Source organism: Dermochelys coriacea, chromosome 1 (assembly GCF_009764565.3).
Source record: "Dermochelys coriacea isolate rDerCor1 chromosome 1, rDerCor1.pri.v4, whole genome shotgun sequence".
Lineage (NCBI taxonomy): Eukaryota > Metazoa > Chordata > Testudines > Dermochelyidae > Dermochelys > Dermochelys coriacea.
Window position 1 is genome coordinate 193,653,774 of NC_050068.2, and position 26,498 is coordinate 193,680,271.

General features: G+C 41.0%; 1 protein-coding gene across 2 annotated transcripts in view; it reads left to right on the top strand.

Annotated features, from left to right (window-relative positions):
* Positions 1–5,734: 5,734 nt before the first annotated feature.
* MYH15 (myosin heavy chain 15) overlaps positions 5,735–26,498 on the top strand; it is a 63,958-nt gene continuing 43,194 nt past the window's right edge. Inside the window, exons 1-14 of one of the 2 annotated variants that reach the window (XM_043510668.1) lie at positions 5,735–5,753; positions 9,369–9,512; positions 10,565–10,668; positions 11,591–11,734; positions 13,277–13,433; positions 16,901–16,928; positions 18,823–18,916; positions 20,544–20,564; positions 21,139–21,231; positions 22,242–22,305; positions 22,405–22,503; positions 24,186–24,289; positions 24,758–24,896; positions 25,037–25,155. In XM_043510668.1, the coding sequence (XP_043366603.1) occupies positions 9,422–9,512; positions 10,565–10,668; positions 11,591–11,734; positions 13,277–13,433; positions 16,901–16,928; positions 18,823–18,916; positions 20,544–20,564; positions 21,139–21,231; positions 22,242–22,305; positions 22,405–22,503; positions 24,186–24,289; positions 24,758–24,896; positions 25,037–25,155 (1,257 nt within the window). In that variant the 5' untranslated portion in view covers positions 5,735–5,753; positions 9,369–9,421. Of the gene's footprint in view, positions 5,754–9,368; positions 9,513–10,564; positions 10,669–11,590; positions 11,735–13,276; positions 13,434–16,900; positions 16,929–18,822; positions 18,917–20,543; positions 20,565–21,138; positions 21,232–22,241; positions 22,306–22,404; positions 22,504–24,185; positions 24,290–24,757; positions 24,897–25,036; positions 25,156–26,498 lie in introns of those variants that run through there. The other variant, XM_038393847.2, reaches the window with a different exon arrangement.

Here is a 26,498-nt window from a genome sequence, read left to right on the forward strand (position 1 = left end):
TTTCATATTTTCATTTGATACCGTATTTCTTAGGGCACTGGTGATTTTTACTTCAACTGTAAGCTCCTTAAGGCAGGAAAACACATTTTTGTTTGTAAGTGCTATATTAACTAATGGCAATATAAATTTTTTTTAATGAGAAGTAATTTTTTAAATGATTTCAGTTGCTTTTATCTGGTAAAGTCCTTAGACAAAACATGAGCTTGTGCAACTTATTGAAAGTTCACTCCATAGAAAGACGTAGATTTCAGCTACATCCATTAGGTATAAGGAAAAACTGAGATGACATTTCAGGCATTGCAGGGAGTCTATACCTGTTTTGAAATTATACATTGTTCTTATGAGCTGTTTGGGTGTTACCAAGTGCAGGTGGTGGTTCTTGACAGTGGCAGTTGTAAGTAAACCTTTTAGATGGGGCACTGTAATCTGCCTTTGGTGCATGTGGTCATTCAAAGAAGGATGTTGTTTCAGGTGACCCTCACTGAGCAGCCTGGCAACCACAGCAGAGCACTGTTTCATTTCTGCTTAGCATTTGGAATCTAGTTTTTTGTGTCTTGAGTAACAGGAACAGATGGGGAAGGTAATATTATCTACCAGAAAGGTCCCATACTGGACAGCCAGATCCTGAGGGACTGTTTCTCAGCGGGTAGGGTCTGAATAAATTTGAGGGCAGGAGCAGATACATTTCTCAGTAGTAGCTTGCTTGTTGCGCACCAGAGAACTGATCTAGCTAGCAGCAAAGTTGTAAATGTTGTTCACAATTTAAACGGATACCATTTAAACTCTTCAGAAATGAGTATTGTGAAATTTATTTCTCTATAGTGGGCAGAAACTGAACTGGTGGTACTTGTCATTGCAACCATTTGACTCAGTATTCTCCTAGAAAGCTGTCTAGCATGCCTGCTTCTTCTGGATGAAATTCAGGAAGGCGTGCAAAAAAACCCCTCAATCCTAGTGATATGATCTAGCTGTCTTACACATTCCTAAAACAACAATCCTGTTTTGTAATTTAATTTTGTGTGTGTAATAATGTCAGCTTTGTCATGCTTAATTTTACTGGTGTAGCAGAGCATAATTGTGTAGGCAGATAAGCTCCTGAACCCACTTAAAATAATAATTACCTTTTTTTCTACTTTCTGAGACAGTCTTATCTCTGACTCCTCTTACTGTCCCTTCCCAAAACTATCTTAAAGAGCGCAAATCCTTAAAGAATTTAACCAAGATTCTGCACAACAGGAAGGAGGTCCAGTCCATACATAATGCCCATGAATTTACCTCTCTATGTGACTTGAACATTTTTCTCCCCATGGAATGATTATAGTGCAGATGACCTTTGTCTCTGAAAAAGCACACCAGACTGCTCTCATTCATTTGATCTTTCTTCTCATTTGTCCCCTGTTGTAATAATTGAGCCTACAAATTTATCCCACTCGTGAGCCTAACTGTGGGAAAGTGGATAAAAGTTTATAAAGTGTCACAATAGCCTATAACACATGTTGATGGGCAAAGGTGCAGAAAGGGAACAGATTGAACTAGTCCAAACAAAAAAGGCCCACTGATATAACTGAAGAACTGTGTTAGGACCATGTCTGGTAAGTAAGAGAAGAGTGGGACTGGAAATCAATGAACCAAAACGGGTGTGTTGGAAGTCAGGCCTAACTGAAGGACAAAATAATGAGAGGGCTATTTCACCCATCACTCCCTCCTGAGGTCCTCAAAAAGAGACTTTGGGGGAAAAGCTCACTCTCAATGGTGATTGACTGACTGAAAAGGGGAAGAGAGTGAGCTGTGTCATGGTAGCTGTCAGCCCCACCTTCTCCAGGGACCATGCACTGCTGTGAACCTGTGACCAGAAAGGCAGCTACTTTCAATGCCCTTAACAGCCCGATGCTGGTTCAAGTGTGCCATGTTTCCCCGGATAAGGCTGTGTGCTGTGTCTGTGTTTCTCCAGAAGTGAGGTTGCAAGTGAAAATCAACACCAGGGACAGAAGCTGCATTTTCTGTCTTTGTTGTTCTTTTCTCTCCCCTCTTGTGTCTGTTTGTCTTCTCTCGTCTTATAGGAATCAGACTTTTACAATAACAGCTCCAACCCATCTCAACTAACTCCTTCTATTCTCCCCAAAGACAGTATTACCATTATATATGGTATATAATATACTTATAATGGTAAAACCATCTAAAAGACTGTCAAACAAGGGGCGAGTGTATGCTTCTAAAAATTTACTCCAGAGAAAGGGAATGAGGGATGATAAAACGAAAGCATTGCTTAACACTTTACATTTCAAAGGCTTTCACTGTTTTTTCTTCTTTTCCTGTATCCTTAATAAAAGGTAAAAAGGATTTATAACATAGGTGCTGGAACCAAGGGTGCTGCCCTTGAAGTGGTTTCCATCACATACAGGGTTTACAGTTTGGTTCAATGGCTCTGAGCACCCCACTAGAAAAATTGGTCCAGCACCTCTGATTGCTGTGTTATAATGTGTTTGTCATGATACTAAGCAGTTTGAGGTCTTTGAATGCCAATCCTTGTTTATAACTGTTTCGTGTTGAATGTTGACAAAGTCATATCAGCACCTTTGACTCTTTGGGCCCATATATTCCATCTAAATTAATACAACACCCCTCACTTGTGAATGCACCAGCAGCAATGAGCAATGACCTAGCTAGGCCCTTGGGTAAACAGTGGGCTCTAAATCTCTTTAGATACAGCTATGGTGCACCTCACTGAGGGATACTCTTTTACAGCTTACTCTATGGAGTGACCAAGGAATGGCGAATCAAAAGACAAAGTCTCCAAATATCTGTTTGTTAGCAATAGCATCCCTCTAACTTGCAGAGCTCTCTTCAGTAGCACAAGCTATTTTATTTCCAAGGCATGCTATTAAAGAACAGACTTTATTATGCATGTCATGTTTTAAGGGACAGCCAGCCCTTGACAAGATGCATTTTGTGTTTTAGAAAACAGTAAGGTGTCATAAATGGGCTTTTACACAAACCAGATGACAACCTCTCTAAGTAAGACCATGCTATCCATGCTGACACTATCTGGGTCTAGAGAAGATAAATGCCATTGCATTCTTCTCCAATATGTAATGTTATTAAAAATAGGTTAGTCACAAGTGCACTTTATCAAAGATCCTCCTTTTCCAAACCTAACCATCTGTTAAAGAAATAGTGAGCAGTATTAACCTTTCTAAATGTAGCTGTGCAGGGGCTAATGCCCTTGTTTGTCATTGTTACCAAACGTAATCAAGTTGTCTATTCTAAACAAACGAGAGAGAAGCCCAACAACGCAAGAATAACAAATGAGCAGTGACCAACCATGTCAGCATTTGCAAGGAAAACAGATTGATCATGCTGGACCCAGTGCTTCCTACATCACTTTCAAGTGACACAAACCATGAAATGGCATTGGCATCAGCTGCTGAAACAGCCGTTTGTCTGTCCTCCTCTTGAACACAAGTGTAAGGAGGATGAATATGTGCAGAACAGAAGATGTAAAAATAATACATTGGCTATAAAAGGTGTTGTTTTTTTTTTAACATAAGAAGCTGTTAGTGTTTAATTCTGTGTTTGGAAATATAGTTACTAACAGAGTATGAAAGGAGATGTGAGGAAAGAGTATGTGTGTATTACGCCCGCAGCCATAAGTGATGTGAAATGCTATAGCATTCCCAGTCTTCAGTAGCAGATTAAGAGCATCCCCATAAACATTAATCTGGGCCATGCATGCAATCTATCATGTTTTGCATTGTACTATCGGGAGCATCCAATCAAGTTTTACAGGGTCATTCATTCATTATTCACCTAAATAGTCTAAATCCAGACAATCAAATCTGTTTGTTCTGAGCCAGATATAAAACAATAAATTACGAAGTGCAGGGCTTTAGAACAAATCTTTTGAGGCCTGAGCACAAGATAGCTAGAGTATGGGATTGATCTGGAGGGAAAAAAACTATAGTAAACTGCTGTCAAGTGTTCTAGGTACAAGGGTCGGAGCAGGAACAGATGAATTGTTCTTTCAGCTCTGCCACTGTCTTCTTTTGTGGTCTTAGGCAAGTTTCTTATCCCCCCTCATGTGGTGTGGATTATTATGTATCATCGTTTTCATGCTGAAAAGTGCTAACTAGTTCTGGAGCAGAGGCTTGAGAGAGGGAGTGAAATGAAACTGGTTCAATGGAAATGAGAAAAACACATCTGCCACAGCAGCTTGGACTTTAGGGGACTTGGTGCACGTAGCTAGCTTTGTGTTCAAATGCATGTTGCTTCAAATTGAACAGCATATTGAAACTTTTGCCTTTATCTCCCTAACTCCTTTAACCCAACTGGACATAGTTTCTAGTTAAGGAATATTGCTTCTGTATCACTTGGCATTGGTAACCTCCCCAGTATGGGTTGATGTCATGTCCCCTCCCGTCCTGGAACACTCAGCATATCCTGTCCATAAAGCATCCACCCTCTCAAAGCATAGCACATCAATATCTCCTCTATTAGTTTATCTATTCTGTGAGCCTCTCTCTTCATGTGTTCCCCTTGTCTTTGTAACCTGTCCTTGTCCATTCCATCAGGGCAGCAGCTTTAAAAGAAGCAGATTCAATTTGTAAGTCATTATTCCAGACTGATTACAAACAAAAATAATCACCTCAGTGTAAATCTAGGAATATAACATTGGCTGTTTGTCTACGTTTTTTAACTCTCAGAATTCAGTTTTCCAACTAACACACTTCAGAGCCCTATTATTACTACTTGTCTTGTAGTCAACTAACATTATCTGCAACTTTCACGTTCCACTAGTATATACATTCAACTTATACTGGAACCCAAAGATAGCTTAGTATGCTGGTGAACGTAACAAACCTGGATATCTCAATATTTGCAGGGATTTTGGTTCATCTACTTATTTATGGGCTGAAAGAAAGTGAGATCTCGACTTGTTAGGCTATTTTCACTGTCCAGGAATTGAGTTTACCACAAGAAGGCCTGATCCTAGACTATTTCTTGAAGCACAAGTCTCGACAACCACCCTTAATTTCTACACTACCAAGGATGATGGCTGTTTTAAGTACTATCTGCTGTTTAACTTTTTAGATAGGAACATTATATTCTCCACCATCTTCATTCTCTAGCCATTGCATACAATTGGGAATTGCAAGGTCCTTGGGCTTGGTTTTAATGCTCTGGGGCCATCAAAGTAAGAGGAAGGATTGTTTTGTGCTTAAGGTACTAGAGATCTCAGAAGACTTGGGATCAGTTCCTAGCTTTGTTATTTGCGGATGGTGTATATTTGTTCCATAGTCGCTGGAAGCACAAAGAACCTAAAGTACCTTCTGATCACTTATCTTTTCTATAAGAAAGGTGGGCAATTCATTTTCCAAAGTAATGACATCTGAATTTTCTTATTTCTCTTTTTAGCCAACTGCAATTTGGTTCTCAGAAAAAGTAACACTTGCCATTGTTAAAATACAGGCAGTTTGGCAAGGATAGGAATTATTCCATGAAGTCATCTAGCAAGAATGGAGTGGATAGGGAAGCAACTCAATAGCATGCCACTCCCCCTCAGTCTCCACAATCATACCCTCACATGTACACTGCTGTAGTGTTGCTGCCTCTTCCAGGACCCAATAGACAAATATAGAAACAAAGGAAAACTACTGATGCCTTTAAATTGTTATCACCACCAGTGACCTTGGGGAAGGTGTATAAAAAGTCTGCATCAAGCAGAATCCTCATACTTTTCTTCTTTGCTTTACAGGGTAGGTACCTATCTCTTTTACTGCTAAGCATACTTACTTATAGTCAGCTATGCTCTACAGTTGTATCATTGGGTTTTATGCTGCTACCAGCTTAAGGTTTTAGTAGTGATGTCAATAAATACACAGTACTCTATTAATAACCCTGGGTTACTGTCTTAATGGTAAGGTAGCAAACATGTCTTGCTCTTGAAATGTTCTCTATCTAACGTTTGCTTATTCATTTAGCCAACTGGAAGAGCCAAAGTTGCAGGTTCCTTGTTATTATGCAGCTGGTGGATGGATCGGCTATTATATGCAAGTCACATTTTCCATGTTCCCAGGAAGATTATGAATATGTTGTTAAAACTTTCAAGCAGCTCAGCTACCCAAGGAATTCTTAAGACTGACCTGAGCTGCAATCCTTTGAGAATCATTGGGTACCATTTCAGATGTATACTCTGATCGCCTTCATTGCTCCTGCAAATCAGTCTTCACTGGCTATGTAGTTTAGTGACTAAAGCAAAGGCAGGGTTGGTAAACTAATGCTCTTGCTTTCTAATCTTGGCTCTGCTACTGATTTATTGATGATAGTGGATGAGTCATTTAACTTCTTTGTATATCAGTTACTCCATTTAGAAAATGGAAAAACTGAATTCCAAGTGGTTTGGGGGGCTTACCTAATGCTTATATAGTGCTTTGAGTCCCTCAGATGAAAGGTACAAGTTTGAAGTAGTAGTAGTAGTTTATTACTGGTTAGGATGAACTGAGATTTAGGGTTCCCAGATTTCAGAATATTTGTTTCAAGCTAACGTTTGCTGTTTATGGTAACTTAAAAGATAGTTTTGTAGATGCAATGGACTGAACAATAACCTCAATTTCTTGTCTTATAATGATTTTGTCATGTAGACTCCTAAAAGATGTTGCATTCTATATACATACAAGGGCCCAAATTTGCAAGCCCTCCATTCACAGAACTCCATTTAAAATACAGTAAATGGGATCTTCGCCCACAGATGTCTTGTAGGATCATGCCCCCTAATTTTAGCAGTGCTGCTTTGTAATAGTGTAAAATGCCTAACTTATGTGCTTGCCCTGTATTTACTAAAAGTTGGTAGGGTGTAGCTCAATAGTGCACCTAAGAACTAAGAAAGAAGCCTGGTAACAAAAAAGTATATAATGTGAATTGTATAGAAATAGCTTATTTTTAGATTTTAGACTTATAGAATCATATACTGGGCTAATATAGAAGTGGCCACACTTTTATTCACACATTTAACATGGAATGACACACACATACTCTTGTCACAATTCTGTTTCATGAGTCTCTTGGGGTATGTCTACACAGCAACTAAACATCTGTGGCTGACCTGTATCAGTTGACTCAGGCTCACAGGGCTTGAGCTGCTGGTCTGAAAATTATTGTGTAGGCTTTGGGGCTCAGGCTGGGGGATCCTCCCTGGGTTCCAGAGTCCAGGCTCCAGCCTGAACCACAAAGCCTGCACAACAATTTTACAGCCCTGCAGCCTGAGCCCCAGGAGCCCAAGTCAGCTGACAGGGGCCGGCCACTGGTGTTTAATTGCAGTGTAGACATACCCTTGGTGCCATGAGAGGTCTTTTCCTGCCACCATGATGCACCACTCCCCAGTGAGGAGAGGTCCTAGCAATTCAGATGGTGTTATGAGGATCCTGAAGTTAAATCACTGCAGGACTTTTCAGTCAGCTCAGAGTGTCACTGGAGTAATTGTCAGCAGTAAAGCCTAGGTGGGCTCAGACTTTTTACAAGAGCCTAGGCTAGTTTCAGAAGAAAGAGATGGATTACTGTATGGCAGGTAAAATTGAGAGCTCTGGAGACATAGCTGCCTTGTTTGTATTGCTTTGCGTGTTTAAAAATGGTTGGTTGTTTTGGTGTTTAAGGTACGTATCCAGAGACTGGTTCTTGCTTGGAGGAGACATTTTGGCTTCATAAGAATCCTTTAAAATAAATAAGCAAAAATTAAAAAAAACCCTGAAACTGCAAAGATAGTCTTGCTTAACTTAGGCCTCTAGCAAATTTTTCTTTAACTTCTGGCTCTGGCACAATCAATAAAGCTTCTGAAGTGAGTATCTGTTGCGAGAATCAAGTATACATAGTATATAATCAAGTATATTAAAAAAGTGAATAATTATGGCATCTTGAGTAAAAGAAAATAGAGAGAAAAAAATCTGTTAAATGTGACTGAAAACCTTTCGGAAGTAGACGGTCTTATTGTCTGTCTGTACAGCATGCTGCACAATATATTCCCAATCCTAGAAGGGCCTTAGGCATGCTACTGTAATAGAGATAGATATATAATCTTTATGAAAAGGTAAACTATACATATATAGGAACAAACTAACCCCTGGTGCAACACCATTGACTTCAGAGATGCATTTGGCCCACTATTTCTAAAACATTTTGAACTATTGTTTGAATGTGTTAATGCTGTTTAAAGGGTGACACTTGTGTGCTCTAACATGGAACATTTAATAGGTTTCCATTATATCAGTGCTGCTGACTTGAGGTGACTAACAGTATCTCAGCAATAAAAATGGCAGAGATATCCTGGGCTATCCAATTAACTTCTAAGCGTCTTGCACTATTTTTCCACATTTGTGTTTTCCATTAGTCTCTTTCACACTAACCTACCTCACATGCTGTCTTTTTTTCAGCGTTAGGGTCATTTCAATCCCCAATGACTTTTCCTTGACTTCTTAATACTTCTAATACAGTCTGAAAAAGAACTCTCATGGACAGTCCAACCCTATAGTTCTTGCTCAGTTAAAACTCCTGTTCAGCCCAGTTAGAATTCTGTCTGAGCACGGACTACAGGATTTATCTTCAGACTTATAATGACAAACAAATATTTAGATAAGCAAAATGGATAAGACACACATGTTTGTTTGGCTCCCCACATCTCACATTTTTTTGGCAGAGCACACTGGAGAAAACAAAAGTACAAAAAACAAGCTTGACCACTAGGCTGAATCAGAAAAACCATAAAGTCATTGCCTTAAAAATGTGCTTGGACAATAAAATACTGAATCCCATTTAATCTGCATGTCAAGAAAATTCATTTACATGGAACCATACTTGGAACATGTAGCAGGTAAGCAATCCTAGGAAGATGGAATGGAATCAAAACAGCTCAGCAAACTCCCACTGACTTCAACAGGAGAAGAATTTGGCAACGTAGTGTGGTTTTGAAAATCTTCCCCTTCCCCCGCTTGATTGTGAATGACTCAAGCAGGGCTGAAGTGCATCAGTTTTCACATGCAGGAGCTCACATCTCCATTTGTCTTCTGAACTTTGGTTTAAAATGATAGTTTACCATTTGTGCCAGGAAAAAAAAGGCTAGACCAAATTCTCCCATGGAGAAAATTGTGATCCGCAACTATGGCTACTACTCCATTGACTTCCAAGAGCTTGCAAGGGAAGAGGTTAACTAAGGACACAATGTGGCCCACAATCTTTGGTTGACTTATCAAATTTGCATTTGAAATTTGAAGCCACCCTTATTACAGGAACCCTTGACAGCTTTAATCCCTGTCATTTTGTTCTGTACGTTTTGGATCGTAACTCAGATTTGTTGTAAAACGGGAGTATTTTCTATTTTGTAGACTAGATCCTTTTCTTCTCTCTTTGGGCTGCACTGTCTAGAGAACTTGCCAAGATGATGGACATATCAGAATTTGGGGAGGCTGCACCTTTCCTCAGGAAGAGCGATAAGGAGATAATGGTATTACAAACGGTGGCATTTGATGGTAAGACGGAATGTTTTCCTCTACTCTTGGCCTGTTAACCTGAAATAGTTGGTGAACTGAATACTTAATTGGATTTACAAATTAGGAACATTGCAACTGTAAGTTCTTCAGGAAAGGAACTTTTTCATATTTGTCTGTTTAAAAAGTGTAGCATACTGATACTACTATAATAAAAACATTAATTTCCCTGGTCTGACTAATGCATCTGTATTTATGCTACCTGTACATTGTATCTCTATTGTCTACATATCCACCTGAAATCTAGTCTGTATACACAGACTTAACTTTTTAATAACAGTCTATGATTTGAATGTAGTCTGCAGGCCTCACTTTGTAAGATTTGTTTCCCATAACTTACTTTTCTTGCACCGCATTCATAGAGGATCTTGAGGTAGAATAATGAGTGAGAGTATAAATACATAGATAAGGGGGAGGGATTTATTGTGTATATCAATAAATTATTTGTACTATTCCATAGTAAAGACTAATAGTTTTTAGGCATCTTGGAGCTAGTCAAGTTACTCCTAGCTCCAGAAAGGAGATGTGTGTAGCTGGATACACATTGTTACTACTATTAATGATTTACATGACAAACAGTAGTAGACAGGCAGTGATTATGCCACATGGCTGGGAAGCAAGATAAATGGGATCTATTCTTGGTTCTGATAGTGGTTTGCTGTATGACTTTGGAGAAGATACTTAACATCTGTGCCACAGTTTCCCCATCTGTAAGTTGGTGATGATGCCTACCTTTCTCCAAGGGTGTTGAGACTTAATTAACATTTGTGAAATGTTTTGCATACCTTGAGGAAAGGATCTATAGAAGGGAAAAGTTGAATTTAAAATGGGAAACATAGAAGTAATATTAAGGGACCTTATACCCCACAACTACACATGCAGCTCCCATGGCTATTGATGGACGTAAAGCATTTGGTTTGATGGTATAATATGGCCTAAAGGGTTTCAGTATGCTTGCGGTATGGAAGTAATCTTAGCAATTATTAATCAATAGCCATACAAGATGGTGAATCATTACCTGTTTGATTCCATAGGGAAGAGGAGGTGTTGGGTTCCTGATGAAAAGAAAGCTTATATTGAAGCTGATATTAAAGAGAGCAGTGGTGGCAAAGTCACTGTTGAGACTGTGGCTGGAAAGGTATGGAACATTTTTCCATTTGTCTATCAATGCATGATGATTGGTGTAAACAGAATCAAACCAATTATTAACCACAGGCCATGTGTGTGGTTTTTTTATTTTATTATTTTGGTTTGGGGTTTTTTGTACAATTTTTCTCTTTTCTGGCATTGAAGAGCAAAGTATGCAACTGACCAATCTTATCCCAGAGGAAAAAAATTAAACTGCATTGTACTTCATGATTTCCAAGATCATACAGCTTCATCGTTTACCACCTCTGTCTGTCTTTCCCTGTTCTTCTGCCTTGTGCTCATCTGACATCTGTTACCCCAACAGTGAACAACATCATGTATGTAGGACAAGGGTTGATCTGAAGAATTTCCTCATGCTGGGAAAATTTCTTCTGTGGTCCCAAAGAATCAGAAATGTGTGTGATCTGAGAGAGTCACTTGAAATTTCAGTAAAAGAGCCTGCCAGGGAGGTGGCCTGGTATAATGTGCAGGGTATGCTGTACTGGGACTGAGGAGACCTGTGTCTTATTCCTATCTCTGCGACTGGCCTCCTCTATGACCTTTGGGCAAGCTGCATCCCCTCCTTTGTTTTCCCTCTGACCCTGTGTTTTCCCCACCTATCCTGTGTAGTTAGATCTGGTCATGGACTGTTTGTCCCCCTGTATGTTTGGGCAATGGGGCTGCAATCTCAGTTCAGGCCTCTGGGTGGTATCAGAATATAAATAAATAAAAAACATTAATGCTTCGTTTCTACTGGTTAAAAAATATGATAGTCAATCCCATCCCCAAGTGGAATCTTCAATACATATGAGCATCTCTTTAAAGGTGTGTTGTCAGCTCACTTGTTGCTTTTTTAATGTCACACTGTAGGCAGTGTGGAAAGACAAGGTGACAGTAGTTGCCAGCAATGTTGTACTTATCTGTCTCTGCAGACCGTCACTGTAAAAGAAGATGATGTTCAGCCGATGAACCCCCCGAAGTTTGACATGATAGAGGACATGGCTATGTTGACCCACCTTAATGAGGCATCTGTGCTGCACAATTTGAACAGGCGCTATAGCCACTGGATGATTTATGTAAGGGTCATTGGTTCAACGTATGTGTTTAGAAATGTATTCTGCAAATGCCACAATGCTAACAATTTTGCCTGTACTTTATATTTTACTTCCAACATTGATTGACCCTAAAATTGGGTTTAATTCACATGTTTTCAGAAAGGAAATGTGTTGTGGGAGATGTCAATTTTGTGTCTGAACACTAAGCTAAAGACAAAAGCAAATAAACAAAGGCAGTGGGTTTTTTTTGTCTCAAGGGGTGGGGTTGGGCAGCAGAATGGACAACAGGATATTTTTCTGCTCATCCAAACACTGGAGAACTGGTTCATTTTATACTGCTCTCAGTACTAATCAAAAAGAAAAAAAGTACTTGTGGCACCTTAGAGACTAACAAATTTATTTGAGCATAAGCTTTCGTGAGCTACAGCTCACTTCATTGGATGCATTCAGTGGATAATACAGTAGGGAGATTTATATACACACACAGAGAACATGAAACAATGGGTTTTATCATACACACTGTAAGGAGAGTGATCACTTAAGATAAGCCATCACCAGCGGGGGGGGGGGGGGGGAAGGAGGAAAACCTTTCATGGTGATGAAGTACTAATCAAGCGCCCTCCATGGACATTCCTAGTTTTAGGCATCAGTGGCTCGAGCTTAAAATGTGTGTAACTGTTTTTTGGTTTGGGGGGAACGGGGGGACGTGAGGGTGAGGGAGGTTGGCTTTCTATTCTCCTGTCTGCAGCCTCACTGTCGGTCTATCTTGTTTGGCTCTAAACCCTTCTCTGGTACTGTAGCTCCCCAAAAAGAAAGATCAATTTCTATCAACTGCAAGGACAAGCTTCAACAGCCACTAACTTAAAAGGGCCAAATTTTCCCCGCAGCTTGATATATACAATTCTCACTGAAATCATTGGAAGCTGCATGTGCATATTTCAAAGCAGAATTCATCTCTGCCCTTTAGCTTCTCATATGTTAACCAGGGATCATGCTTATTATCTTCCTTTTGTAAAGCCCTTTAATATCAATGGATAAAGGACAGTGACTTTGAATGAGACTTAGGCTCCTCTGGGTATATCTACATTGCAATTAGACACCTGTGGCTGGCCCTTGCCAGCTAGCTCAGGCTTGGGCTATAGGTCTGTTTAATTGTAGTGTAGACATTCCGGCTCAGGTTGCAGCCTGAAGTCTGGGACCCTCCTACCTCAGAGGGTCGTACAACCCGGGCTCCAGTCTGAGCCCAGACATCTATACTTCAATTAAACAGCCCCATGGTCTGAGTCCTGTGAGCCCAAGTCAGTTGGCATGGGCCAGGCGTGGGTTTTTAATTGCAGTGTACACATTCCCTACGTGCTTATGTCATTTTTGAAAATGGGACTTAGTCACTTAGGCCTTTTAATGAGGAGTGTAGCAGCACCTAAATACCTTTAAAAATCTGGGCCAAAAGGCACTATGTAAGAGCTAATGGATGACTGATATTAAAACTGACAAATGATAAATTTGTCTTAAATCTCACTCTATATAAAGGCCATTTACTCCCCATCTTGGGTTCTTTTTTAGACCTATTCAGGTTTATTCTGTGTGACTATAAACCCCTACAAATGGCTTCCAGTCTACAACCCGGAGGTGGTTAGTGCATACAAAGGCAAGAGGCGATCAGAGGCTCCTCCTCACATCTTCTCCATTGCAGATAACGCATACAATGACATGCTGCGCAGTAAGTAGCATCATTTGCTTTTCAAACTTGAATTTACTTTATTTTGCCTACGTGACTGATGCTGACTTTTTTTTTTTTAACTGGATAGGATTTTAGCAGTGAAACCTACCAGCACTGAGTATCCAGGTACTCTACAAAGGGGTTTAGACTTGAGAACAGAGAGATACAGACTCCCAACGACTTCTTCAAATCTTCTAATAAGAAGAAAAAGCTTATCCAATCAAAGGATAGAAAACAAATAGGTTCCAGGGTAATAAAATTGCCTTAAACTAGTTTGATCTCCTCCTATACTCTCTGTGGTTCCAGTCCCGAATCATGAACATTCCTAAAGAATCTCCTGTGATGAGTGTGTGAAGAGCTATCTCTGTGTGACCATTGGAGCTTTGAAAATCTAGTACTGCTGAAAATATGAGGACCAAAAAAAAAAAAAAAAATCATGAGGCCCTGAGGAAAAATACAAGGCACATAACTTTCAATTAAGTAGGAAATAAACCTCTCTAATCTTGCAACTTCCAAATTCTCAGTAAAAAAAGTGCCCTACGCTCAAGTTTCAGAATCCCTATGTGCAAAGAAATCAGTTACTCCAATGAGGGGTAGAGGAGGAGGAAAAATAGGAGTTAAAATGGAAGTTATCTCTAGATTCATGAGCACCTTCATATAGGGTTGCCAGGTGTCTGGTTTTCGACCGGAATACCGGGTCAAAAAGGGACCCTAGTGGCGCCAGTCAGCACCGCTGACTGTGCTGCTAAAAGTCCAGTTGGCGGCACAGTGGGCTCAGGCAGGCTCCCCGTGGCTTCCGCCTGGGTCTTAGGCACGGGGTGGCCATGGGGGCTCCGTGCACTGCCCCTACCATGGCCAATGGGAACTGCGGGGGAAGTGCCTGCAGGCGTGGGCAGCACGCAGAGCCCCCTGGTCCCTCCTCCTAGGAGCTGGACATACCAGCTGCTTCCTGGAGCCATCTAAGGTAAGACCACCCAGCTGGAGCCTGCACCCTGAACCCCTCCTGCACCCTGAACCCCTCATTTCTGGCCCTACCCCAGAGCCCGCACCCCCAGCCAGAGTCCTCACCCCCTCCTGCATCCCAACCTGCTGCTCCAGCCCACAGAAAGTGAGTGAGGAGGGGGAGAGCAAGCAGCGGAGGGAGGCAGGGATGGAGTGAGCAGGGGCAGGGCCTTGGGAAAGGGGTGGGGCTGGGAGTGGGGCAAGGGTGTTCGGTTTTGTGTAATTAGAAAGTTGGCAACCCTACCTTCATAATATGTTATGTGAAAATAAGTATCTGATTTTTTGTTTTGATGCAACCTGTCTGAAATCCTTGGCTCAAAGCTCGGAGCTGTCTGTCTTTTCATTACTTCCTGAAGGCCGTATTATTTCTGTAGTTGAGGAAATGCTGGTTCACTTTCAAAGAAAAGTTGGTTGCAGAGGATTTTAACAAATTGAAGGGAAACCAAACCAGAGCTAAAAATGAGGGAGAGCCACAAATCAATGGCTGTTACTACACAGGTGCTTACAATTAAGTGTGGCATGCACGTTTAATTGTAAGCATCAACCACAATCACAGTTTTGCTTTTGCTCTTATTACAATGGATCATTGGCTCAGATTGAATCAATGCCTTACTGTTTTAATATTAGTGAGAGTTGCATGGTGGGTTTTTTGTCAGTGTATGTACTTGTCTGGTGGGGAAGCATAACCTACTACAGACACGAAGAAAGAGGAAATGATCAAATAAGTGAGAGAGCCACTGGTCTAAACTATACATGCATCATCTGTGTACCTATTCTACACTAATTCCTGTGAAATCTGAACACCTAGTCATGGAGGAAGGAAAGCTGGATATTCTGCATCAAGTCCACATGCACTGCCTCTTGAATTAGTGGAAAATCTCATTAGCAGTTAGTAGTATTAGGCTTTATATCCACTAGAACAGTGGTTCCCAAACTGGGGTTCGTAAAATGTTACAGGGGGCTCTCGGGGAAAAATTCCCTAATGACAGACAGACAGCTGTCCCTAGGGATCCCAGGCAGCACTGGGCCAGCAGCCCGGAGCCCCTGGACTTCCAAGAGCTAAGCAGATCAAAGCAAGCATATCTATCACACTGAACAGATTTAAACTTCAAGACTCCTTATAAGAAATGGAAAGGGGGAGAGATATTTTTTGCTGTTTTTTAAAATTAAATAGGCAGCTACTAATATTTTTAAAATTATTATGAAGAACAAGGTTAAGCTTTGTTGTAATGTGCGTTGTTTGCCTGGATTGCTCAAGATTTGAATGCTTGTGTAGGAGGAACTCTTTGAGTTGGCTTCTTAAATCCCTTCATGCTGTTTCACATCTGATGCTCCTTCATGAACCATAGGAGCCTTGTCTTATAACAGGCTTCTTCAAAGTGATACAAGTGACAAAAGTGAGATCTTGGAAAAGTGTTGCCATTTTCATAATGTAATAAAAATACTGTAATGATAAATAATAATAAATAGTGTGTAATAAGCATGTCATAAAATTTTTTTTATATTTCCAAGATCAATGATTTTATAATTTATACTCAGGTAAAGGAGAAAATCCCTGGAAATATTCATTTTTAGGAGGGGGTTTGTGAGACTTGACATTTTAGTGAAAGGGGTTCACAGGTTGTTAAAGTTTGGGAACCACTGCACTAGAAACAATGCAATAAATATTTGATCAAGTCTGATTCCTTCCATTAGAGGGCAGTGATGATTCACACATGCCAGCTACTCTAAGGAAATCTTAATACTGTACAGGTGGAAATGCAAAAAAGCAATTACTGGAGCCTATGATTTTTAACACATTTTTTTTTAGAAACTACAGGAGTCTCATCCTGCTCTCGAAAAGGGACTAACAATTGGAAGATAATGGGAGGGGGTGAAGAACACAGAGATGATGACAAAACATAGCTCTGAAGAGAAGTTGGTTTATCAGCTAATGGCACAATTATGGTCAGAATGGGCCAAATAAATCCTGGGTGTAACTCATTGAGGTCAGTGGAATTAAAACAAAGATAACTTTGGGCCAAGTTCTTTTTTTGGCTTTCTTTTCTTTTTTTTTAAAGTCTACAACGAAACTTGAGTTATTAATGTAGTGTGCTCTCCAAGTGTACTTATAGTAATTATACATATAAAAGAACCATCTCTGTATCAACATCGAGGAGGGAGAGGAGTTGTTCACGGTGGTCCAGTGAGGTGTGAGCAGAAGAACCAATTGGAAGTGAGCAAAGCTATGCTTAGGGGGAACAGGAGCACCATTCTGCTTTTACATGATGGCATAGTTTCTCAGGGAAAGTGGCGAAATGAACATCACTTGACTTTTAAAACTGGATTGGACAAAGCACAGAGCATTCAATGTAGTGCTATACCTTACAGTGACGTCTAAAGATTGGATCCTTCCATTTGTTTCCTATTACTGTCTAATTACTTGTCTAATGACCTACCTTTCTTCTCCTTTTCTTTTTCCTTAGATCGAGAGAACCAGTCTATGCTGATCACGTAGGTGTTTATTTTTCATCTGGTTTGGGAATCTGTTACCGGGGTGGGGAAGAGTCCTCCTGAAATGCAATGTCTGTGAATGGGTGGGACGGAAACTCAGTTAACTCTTGAATCCAATTTCAATGTGTTTAAGAATGGAGTACACAGTCTTGTACTTCTAGAGTGACCATTTTAAACTTGACCTTGCAGATTTAAAACTAGTGTAAATGGTGAACTCTCTGTAACTGGAAGTCTTTAAACCATGATTTGAGAACTTCAGTAACTCAGCCCAGGGGTTAGGGGTCTATTACAGGAATGGGTGGGGGAGATTCTGTGGCCTGCAGTGATCAGACTAGATCAGTGGTTACCAACCAGTCAATCGCAATCAACTGGTCGATCCTAGAGGATCTCCCAGTTGATCATGATCTCCGGCAGCACAGCGGTGCTGTTGCTAAGACAGGCTCCCTGACTGCCCCGGCCCCATGTTGCTCCCAGAAGCTGCCAGCATGGCGCTGCTTAGCAGCAGCCATGCTGCACCACCGACCGGGAGCCACTGGAGGGAAGTGCTGCCCAGCAGAAGGTCGCACCCCAGCCCCGAGCCCCCTCCCAGAGCCAGCACTCCAAACCCCATCCTGTCCCCCAAGCCCCACCCCTCCCCCCCTCCAGAGCCTGCACCCCCATCCCCTCCTGCACTCCCAACCCCTGCCCCAGCCCTGACCCCCATTCCAGAGCCAGCATCCTGTACCCTCTCCTGCACCCAACACTCTGCCCCAGCCTGGAACCCCCTCATGCACCCAAACTCCCTCCCAGAGCTTGCACCCTCATCCCCTCCTGCACCCCAGCCCCCTGCCCAAGGCTCAGCCCAGAACCCCCTCCCACACTGCGAACCCCTCGGCCCCAGCCCAGAGCCCGCACCCTGTCCCGAACCTCAACCCCTTGCCCCAGCCCGGTGAAAGTGAGTAAGGGTGGGGGAATGCAGTGAGTGGGGTGGGGCTTTGGGGATGGGGCAGGGCCTCAGGGAAGAGGCAGGGTAGATCCTGGGTTGTTCTTAAATAAGTGATCTTGGGCGTAAAAAGGTTGGAGAGCACTGGACTAGATGATCATGATGGTCCCTTCAGATCTTAAAGTCTGAGTCTGAGTTGGTGATTGGAAGTTATTGACATCAGATGGCTGTACTGTAGCTGGTGTGAAATGAGTAGCTTAGGACTTAACGGACTGTGACCTCTTCTCTAACCAACTAGATGTGGTCCTTTCAGTCCAAGCACAAGGCACACTGGGAAGGCAGCACAGAAGAAAGGTGTGCTGTTGCTGCCCTTGCTCTATCTGTCCTATGGGTAGATCGAAGACCTCTTTTCCCAAAGTGGTTAATTTGGCACCTTTCACCAGCACAAAATGTATTTAAACTAGGCATTTTGACTAGGCAGTCAAGTGCAGGGAGGGAGCAAACCAGGACAATCAAAGCAGGGAGTATGGTCTAGTGGCTAGAGCACAGTTTGGCGAGCCTGCTGCTTGGATAATATTCACAGCTCAGCTACTTGATGTGTAATGTTGGGCAAGTAACTTTGCCTTTCTGGATCTGTTACCTTACTGGCTGTAACATTCACCTATCTCAAGTGTTGAGACTTGACGTTTCTAATGCGGCTCACTGTACTTAGATGGAAGTCACCACACAGTGCAAATTATTCTTACATTTCTGAGCCCAGTCAGGTGAATAGTTAGTTATTGCTATTGCCAACATTCATCCCTGTTCGTTCTGTCAGTGGTATGAATTGCAACTCAGAAGTCCAAGCATCAGCAGTAGGAGCACAATAAGCAGCTGAGAAGAGCCTGTTAGGAATGAAGAGTTGGCAGGATTGGAGGGGGAAAGGACTGATTATGGCTGTTTTTAGTAGTGTCATTATCCCTCTGCTTTTAGTGGAGAATCTGGTGCCGGCAAGACTGTGAATACAAAGCGTGTCATTCAGTATTTTGCCACAGTCGCAGCACTCGGGGAACCTGGTAAAAAGAGTGTGAGTATGCAAGGGGCTATTTTGTGACAGCCAAAATTTTCCTATTGTGTGAAACCTACCTTATGAGTCTGTAACCATAACATCAGCTCTCACATGCTAAGCAGCCATGGATATGATCACCACTTGGACAGGAGATCCAAAAGGAAAAGACTGGGTGCTTGGGGAAAAGGTGCTAATGACTCAATAAGTGGCGTTTCTCCTTCTGAGTCAGCACTAGTCTTTCCCAACATGGTGTTAGGGACACAGCTTCTGCTGAAGCTGCTGCATTCCAGATGGGACAGCAAAACCACAGCTTCTACCACTTGTGATTATTAAAGACTGAAAGGTACTTTTTCCCAGAAACTGTTAGCCTTGGTGTCCTGACTGCATTCTAGAGCTGATCAAAAACTATCTTTTCTTTTCCATGAAAAATTTAGATAAAAATGAACTTTTTGTTTTCAATTAATTTTTTTTCTGGCTGAACATTTTGGGTATTTGTTTTTTTTTTTTTTTTAAAAAAAAACCCCAAAAACCCTAGAAAAGTTTTTGGTTGTCAAAAACTTGGAAAATTTCTCACCAAAACTTCTGTTTTGTTGAAAAACATTTTAGTTTGTTTGAGGTGGGGAGGAGGGGTTGTCAAAAAAGAATGTTGACAAAAAAAATTCAACCAGCTCTCCTAAATTCCGATTTGGTAAGTTACATTCTGCCTGTAATCACTGCCTGGAATTCCATTTGAATATTGTTGTGTTGTGAGCGGTTCAACCAACAGTTGCCTCATTTCACCTCTAAACCGAATACACTTCTGTGGTGAATTAAGTGAGTCCTCTATACTGCATATACAGGGCCCAATTGTCAGTCGGTCCCTGATTTTGTACGTGTAACTGATGATGACTCGAAACCATGCATGCACTCATTTTGTGCATGCAAAATGCTTACCAGGTGGCTGAGTGCCCAGTAGTCAAACTTATATGTGCAAACCAGGTGGGTGCCTGATTTTGAGGGATGGAGTCAGTTGGGCATACATACTGAGTCATGCAGACTGGAGACTGAAATTGGAAGAGCGGCCATAGTTTGACAAATGAGGTAACACTTTATCTCGATTGTCTTCATCATGATCAATAATAGATATTACAGCTCCAGAAGTTTGGATGCCACAGGATCCAGTTATCTAAAGCTTGTCTATTTCTACTTACATCCCTTCTTTCTTGTTCGCTGATGCCATGTTTTAGCTCTGTGTCCAGTTTGTCTGTTGTTCTGATTGGAATCCATTGGGGCAGCTGGTTTGGATAAGGGATTGTGGGAACAAACAAGGTTGGACCCACACTTGCCTTTTCCAAGATGTGCCAGGAGCAGGGGGTAACAGCAGCAGAAGGAGGCCAGCAGTACACACTGGGAGAGGGGGTGCTGTCAGTGAGCCCCACCCCCCACAAAATGTGTGAGCTTCACACACTGAATATGCCTAGAGCTTGCCTGGTTTGTGCTGACTAGATCTCTAATCCTTGTTAACCTTTCCATCTTTCATAAACTCCTTCATGGTAGTAATCATAATGTCTCTTTCTTTCTTTCTTTCTTTCTTTCTTTCTTTCTTTCTTTCTTTCTTTCTTTCTTTCTTTCTTTCTTTCTTTCTTTCTTGTTGCTCCTTTGGTAGCAACCAGCCACCAGGACTGGGGTAAGTAGATGACTTCACTATTTTGTCTTATATTTTCAATCTGAAAATAGTACTTAGTTTGCCAAGGGCAGGTCATGAGCCTCTGTTTGATATAATCCCATATTCCCCTAAGCCTAGACTATTCAAATTAAGTTCACTTCAGCACATAGTCATAAACTAATTTAAATTAATGGGAGTTCTGTGGGGGTCTACTCTAGCTGTGACTGAAAATCTCACCCATTAGGAATTTTGAGTGCCTTCAACCAATACCAATGTATCTGTTATTTAGCCAATGCTTCTCACTTTATTCTATATGGCCTCTCATACATGCACACACTTACATATACACCTGTGCTATAGCACTTCAAAAACATAGGTTTACTTGTTTTCAGTTGCCATTAGGCATGAAATCTACAAGATCGCAGTTAGAGTTCAAGGATTTTAGAATATTGAGACTCCTGCTTTTGTGCTCTGTCCAGGCTGTACTAGCTACAGTTGTGAGCTAAGTCACACCTGTACACATGCTGAGTTAGATTTGTATAATGTGTTTCTATGCTGATGGTTATTAAACTTGTTTCAACCCTTGGATTTTTAGGGAACCTTGGAAGATCAAATCATCCAAGCAAATCCTGCCTTAGAAGCCTTTGGGAATGCCAAAACCCTGAGAAATGACAACTCCTCACGTTTTGTAAGTCCAATCTGTAGTTCAAATGTCTTGTTAACCTGCCCTTATTAATAACATATATAATAATAATGTGTAATGTAGTAGTAATAATAATAATCATAATAACATATTCATCCTATTTATAAAACGCCTCTCATCTCTTCCACTGAGGTGCTTGGATTGCTTCATGGTTGAGGTATAACTAACAATGATCAAATCAAGAAAAAAATACTGTTGACGATATTAAAAGAAGCCACACCGAAGAACATAACTTAAAAAGAGAGAAGAGTACGCATATACTAGCTCTTTTCAACACAGATACTGAAAATGATTAAACAGGGCATGCATCAGCTGAAGTATAAATAATTTGGGTAAAATTTAATGAGCTATTGAGCCCTATTGTCTGGGCAAATTCCAAGAGCAAGGGGCCATGAAAACAACAGCCCTGTTTTGATAACCTAGTGGGTGGAACAGGTTGGGCAGCATGATGTAAGGTCAAGACCAGAAGTAACAGGGAAATGGAAGAACAACGCTGGTCAGGAGAGAGCTACTACCATTTATGGCCTCACTGCTCCACCTAAGTCAGATAGCCACACAAACCAAGGAAAATGTGAAGATGCACCAGGCAGTTGAACACTACATAGCCTTGCTAGGTGGACCTGTTTGTATCTTAGTCTGTCAAATGTGTACGATAATTCTTGCCTTCTCACAGGTATGTGCGTGTGTGTGTGCATGTAATATATATAAAAAAACTGCTAAGTGTTATGATTAACATACTTATATATTGTGCTTAAAAGTTTTAGAAGCCTAAACAAACGTGTGCATCAATGTGTGTGTTTGTTTAGGCCTCAAAAACTGTTAAGCGCTATATTTGGTACCTTCAGCATATCTTGTTGGAAAATACCCTCTCCCCACATCAGAAAGCTAAAAGAGCCCTAAGCCATCTGACTGTCATGTAGGCATTGTATTTTGATATTTGTTGTGCCTCTTTACAGTTTATTTTCAGTAATTAGAATGTTCTTTTGCAAAATTAGGGTAAATTTATCAGAATCCATTTTGGAACCACAGGCAAGCTGTCGTCTGCCGATATTGAAATTTGTAAGCAACAATCGTTCTCCTTGCTATAGAATCACAAATTTGTGTCTGACACTTCAGAGAAGAAACTTTCTCTTACTGAACTTTTTATTATCTACCCAGATTTGCTGGAGAAATCCCGAGTGATTTTCCAGCAGCCAGGTGAAAGATCCTATCATATCTTCTACCAAATCCTGTCAGGAAAGAAAGCAGAGCTACAAGGTAAGCCTAAAATATTGGGTGGGTGAGTGCAAAAAGCCAGGCCTTATCTGATTGGGTAAATGGCCAAAGGAAAAAAAATACTGTTATGTTCAAAAGGATCCTTATGCTTCCACTTGTCAAAAAAATGGAGTCTGTCAAAATGAAATGTCATTAATCTGTGGATCTTTTAAAATGAGGGTTTTTTGATAGCAGCAACAGGAAGGACAATTTTCATTTTGACATGCAGATACAGAATGCCCGCTAATGTTAACAAGCGTTACATGTTAGAATAGGAGAATGTAATCCCAGGTTGGATTTTTAAAATATTTTGTTTTCTACTATATACAATAAATAATAATACTTTAACATTTATGTAGACAGGGATCACAAAGCATCTTAGAAACAATAAGCCTCAAAACACCATCTGAGGTAGTAAGGTTTGGAGGGTTTCCCCATTTAATTATGAGGAAATCAAGGGACAAAAAATTTAAAGGACTTGCCAAAGATCACTCAGGACATCTGTAGTAAAGGCAGGAAGATAACCCAATTCCCTGCTTCTGCCATTAAGCAAGACTCCTGCTGAAATGTATAGTGTTTACATTGGTTTCAGAGGATGCAAATTCCACAAACATTTGCAGAGCAAATACTTTCTATAATGTGTATCTTTAATTTTTGTTTTTCATTATGGAAGAGAAGGAAGCAGTAGAGCAGAAGTTTAGTTGCACTGTTGTTAACTGACAACAGTGTGAAATATTTTTTCTACTCGCCTCGGGATAGTGAGAATTCCCCTAAAAGAACAGGCTAGCGAAGGACAACTCAGCCCAAGGATTCTTAAAATACATTATTCTCTGAGTGTATCTTGGAAATATGTCAGAGCACAGAAAACCCATACTTGGTCCTCTACCTTATTTATTGTCCAATGCCCCTGTCTTGGATCATACTGAGATATTTGCTCTTCTATATGTGTATGGGTTCTATTATCTCTAAAGATGTCCTGTGGGCATGTGCCCAAAAACACATATCCACTTGCATGACCAATGACCTTCACTTACTCCAAAACAGCCTTCCTGGGTAATAGATTTGTATTTACGACACTTTTTTATTCTTGCTCTCTCTCCAATTCTTGGTCTCTAGTCTGAGAGAGGGAGTAGGGTACAGTGTTGAAATGAGAACTGAGACGGTAGATTCTTGGGTTTGATTCCTGGCTCTGCCACTGACTTACTGCCTCAATAAGGTTGGGGCCAAACACTGTTCGAACATCTAGTTAATCACTGTCCCTGCCCCAAAGAATTTACAGTCTAAAAGACAATAATAAAAGGTGAATGAACAAGCACAGGGGAGTGGGTGAAAGGATGGGGTAACCAAAATAAGGTATTTTAGCATAGCCTAGCTGTGTTTACAGTCAGCAGCCAATCACGGATAATGAAAACAATGTTCTTGCCTGGTGGAATTGGGATTACCAGAGGGTACCAGCTGATTACCTGTGTGTAAAAGATGCCAACAGGGTGTAACTTCTGAATGTTTTCAAGCCTTTGTTTCCCCTTTTTAAAACAAAAACTGTCTCTTCAGGAGATGCATGCTCTAAGTGCATGTGAAGTTGTACAGAGAGAGAGAGAGATCTTAAACAATGGATTCTTTTCCATCTTGAATCAGTTTCAGGCTATTTGGAGTGGCATTGCTTGACTATGGTGGTTCTTTCGCAGATATGTTGCTGGTGTCTACCAATCCCTATGACTTCCACTTTAATTCACAAGGGGCAGTGACTGTGGACAATTTGGATGATGGAGAAGAGCTGATGGCAACAGATGTAAGACCTCGTTAATTTGGCATTTGCTTGATACATTAAATGTGTGTGTGTGTTGAGGGAAGAGTACTGTCAGTGGCCCAGTCCTACTCTCATTGGAATCATTGGGATTTTTACCATTGATGTAAATGGAAGCAGGAGTGGAGCCCAGGTGTTAATTGTTTCACACCATGAAGAATGAGATTTGATAATCCTTACAATTTGGGCTTGAACATCTGCAAGTATTTCTTCACTTTCATATAAAAGGTCCATGGGGTGGAGACACTGAGAAGAATGTGGATTTCCAGTGTGACTAAGTAACACCCCCTGCAATGAGTGGTCTCAAGACTGTTACAATAGCTCCTGTTTCAGAGAGGATCTCCAGCATAGCTTGTAATGCCGGCCATTCAGAGATGCCTTATGGAACTGTAAGATACTGGTGTTATCGAAGAAGCAAGTAACAAAATATTCTCTCATGTTTCCTTTTGATAGCAAGCCATGGACATTTTGGGATTTAATCCCGATGAAAAGTATGGTGCCTACAAGCTTACTGGTTCGATCATGCACTTTGGGAACATGAAATTTAAACAAAGACCCCGGGAGGAGCAAGCAGAGACTGATGGCACTGAAAGTAAGGCAAACCTAGAATAATTCAGAAGCCATTATCCGGTTTCTCTGTTTAGAAATTGATAGACCTAATTCCTGTTCCTGAACAGGCATGTTTTCAAGTATCAATTAAAATTAATTTGAAATCCTGTTTCTTTGGACTAGGTACTGATAAAGCTGCTTACCTGATGGGACTTAACTCCTCTGATTTGGCTAAGGGTTTGTTGCACCCCAGAGTGAAAGTTGGAAATGAGTATGTTACCAAAGGTCAAAGTGTTGAACAGGTGAGAAGAAGCTTTCAAGGCATTTGATCCAACACACTGGATGTCTGCTCTACAAGCTGACAGCTTTTTGCTGTAGAACTTTACACAAAGAAAAGATAGCTAAAAATATTAACGTAATGTCTCTGTGCATTATACAAGCACTGGACTCTCTTCTAATTTATCTCTTTATAATCCAAAATTATATCTTATCTCAAAGGGGTTTTTTTCCCCCTGGGTGCAGACAGCTTATTGATTTGTGAAAATGGCATCTCAATCATGTACTAAAACCCATGTTTGGTTTTTTTAATAATTGTGTTGACCGTGGGTAAATTTAAAACTGAATTGGGCCCAGTTCTTTCAAAACTTTGGGCAACTCTGAAAAGCTTTCCCACCTGGTCCTTTCTTCACCATTTATCCGGGCATTCAATGGACTCTCTCACCCAGCTGGACTCTTGTTTTTCATCTACTCCTGAGTCCTGGATCTCTTTCCCAAGTAAGGGGCTCAGTCCAGCAGTCTGCTTTGTGCTGCTGCCATGTGCTACTCTGCCTCTCACTGCACTGTTGTTGGTATCTGGGCCACAGAGTAGGTTCTTGCCATTAATTATTTTTAAAAAGTGATATAGGGTTATGAGTCCAAGGGCAGGGCTACAGGGGAATAATGGAAGGAGGAGATTTTCCAGTAGCATTGTTTCCATTATTTAATAGCAGCACCCACTCAGGGAAACCACTTGCGTAAACTGCACAAGTCAATGTATCTAACTCTGGACCTGAATTAGTCACCTAGGAGAACTGAGTCATGGACTTTTATTATTTATATATTGGTCACTTACATAATTTTAGAACCCAAAGGCCCCAGTCTGGATCAGAGCAACCTCACACATTAGTATCTCTTAATTTACCTAGTAAAGACAGCAATAAGTTAGTGCTGCTGCTTCTCTGAAAAGTTGGAGTAGTAACAGCATGGATGGTGCTGAAGAGTTTAGGTTACAATGAAAACGGGTCTCTGAAGACAAGGTACTGGTGTAGGATTTGTAATCAGAGCACCATCAGATATTATGTGCATCCTCTCCAGTTGGCACAGGAGGCTATTTGAGAGGATAATGAAGAAGCATTGCCTGGTGCTATTTAGTGTGTTGTGTTGGGTTGCTTTAATATTTTGAGTGTCCCTTCCATCACAGACAGTTAGCCATCACAGATACAAGTTTGAGGACCATGGCACTTTCCAAAACATAAGAAGCAGTTAGCCAGTGGTAAATTTGGGCCTATTCAGATTCTCTGCATCTGTGGAGGACCTTTTCTATTCCCACCACATTCAGGGAGATAGCAGGCTTCTTTGACCTCACCATCATGGGTCTGGGATACAG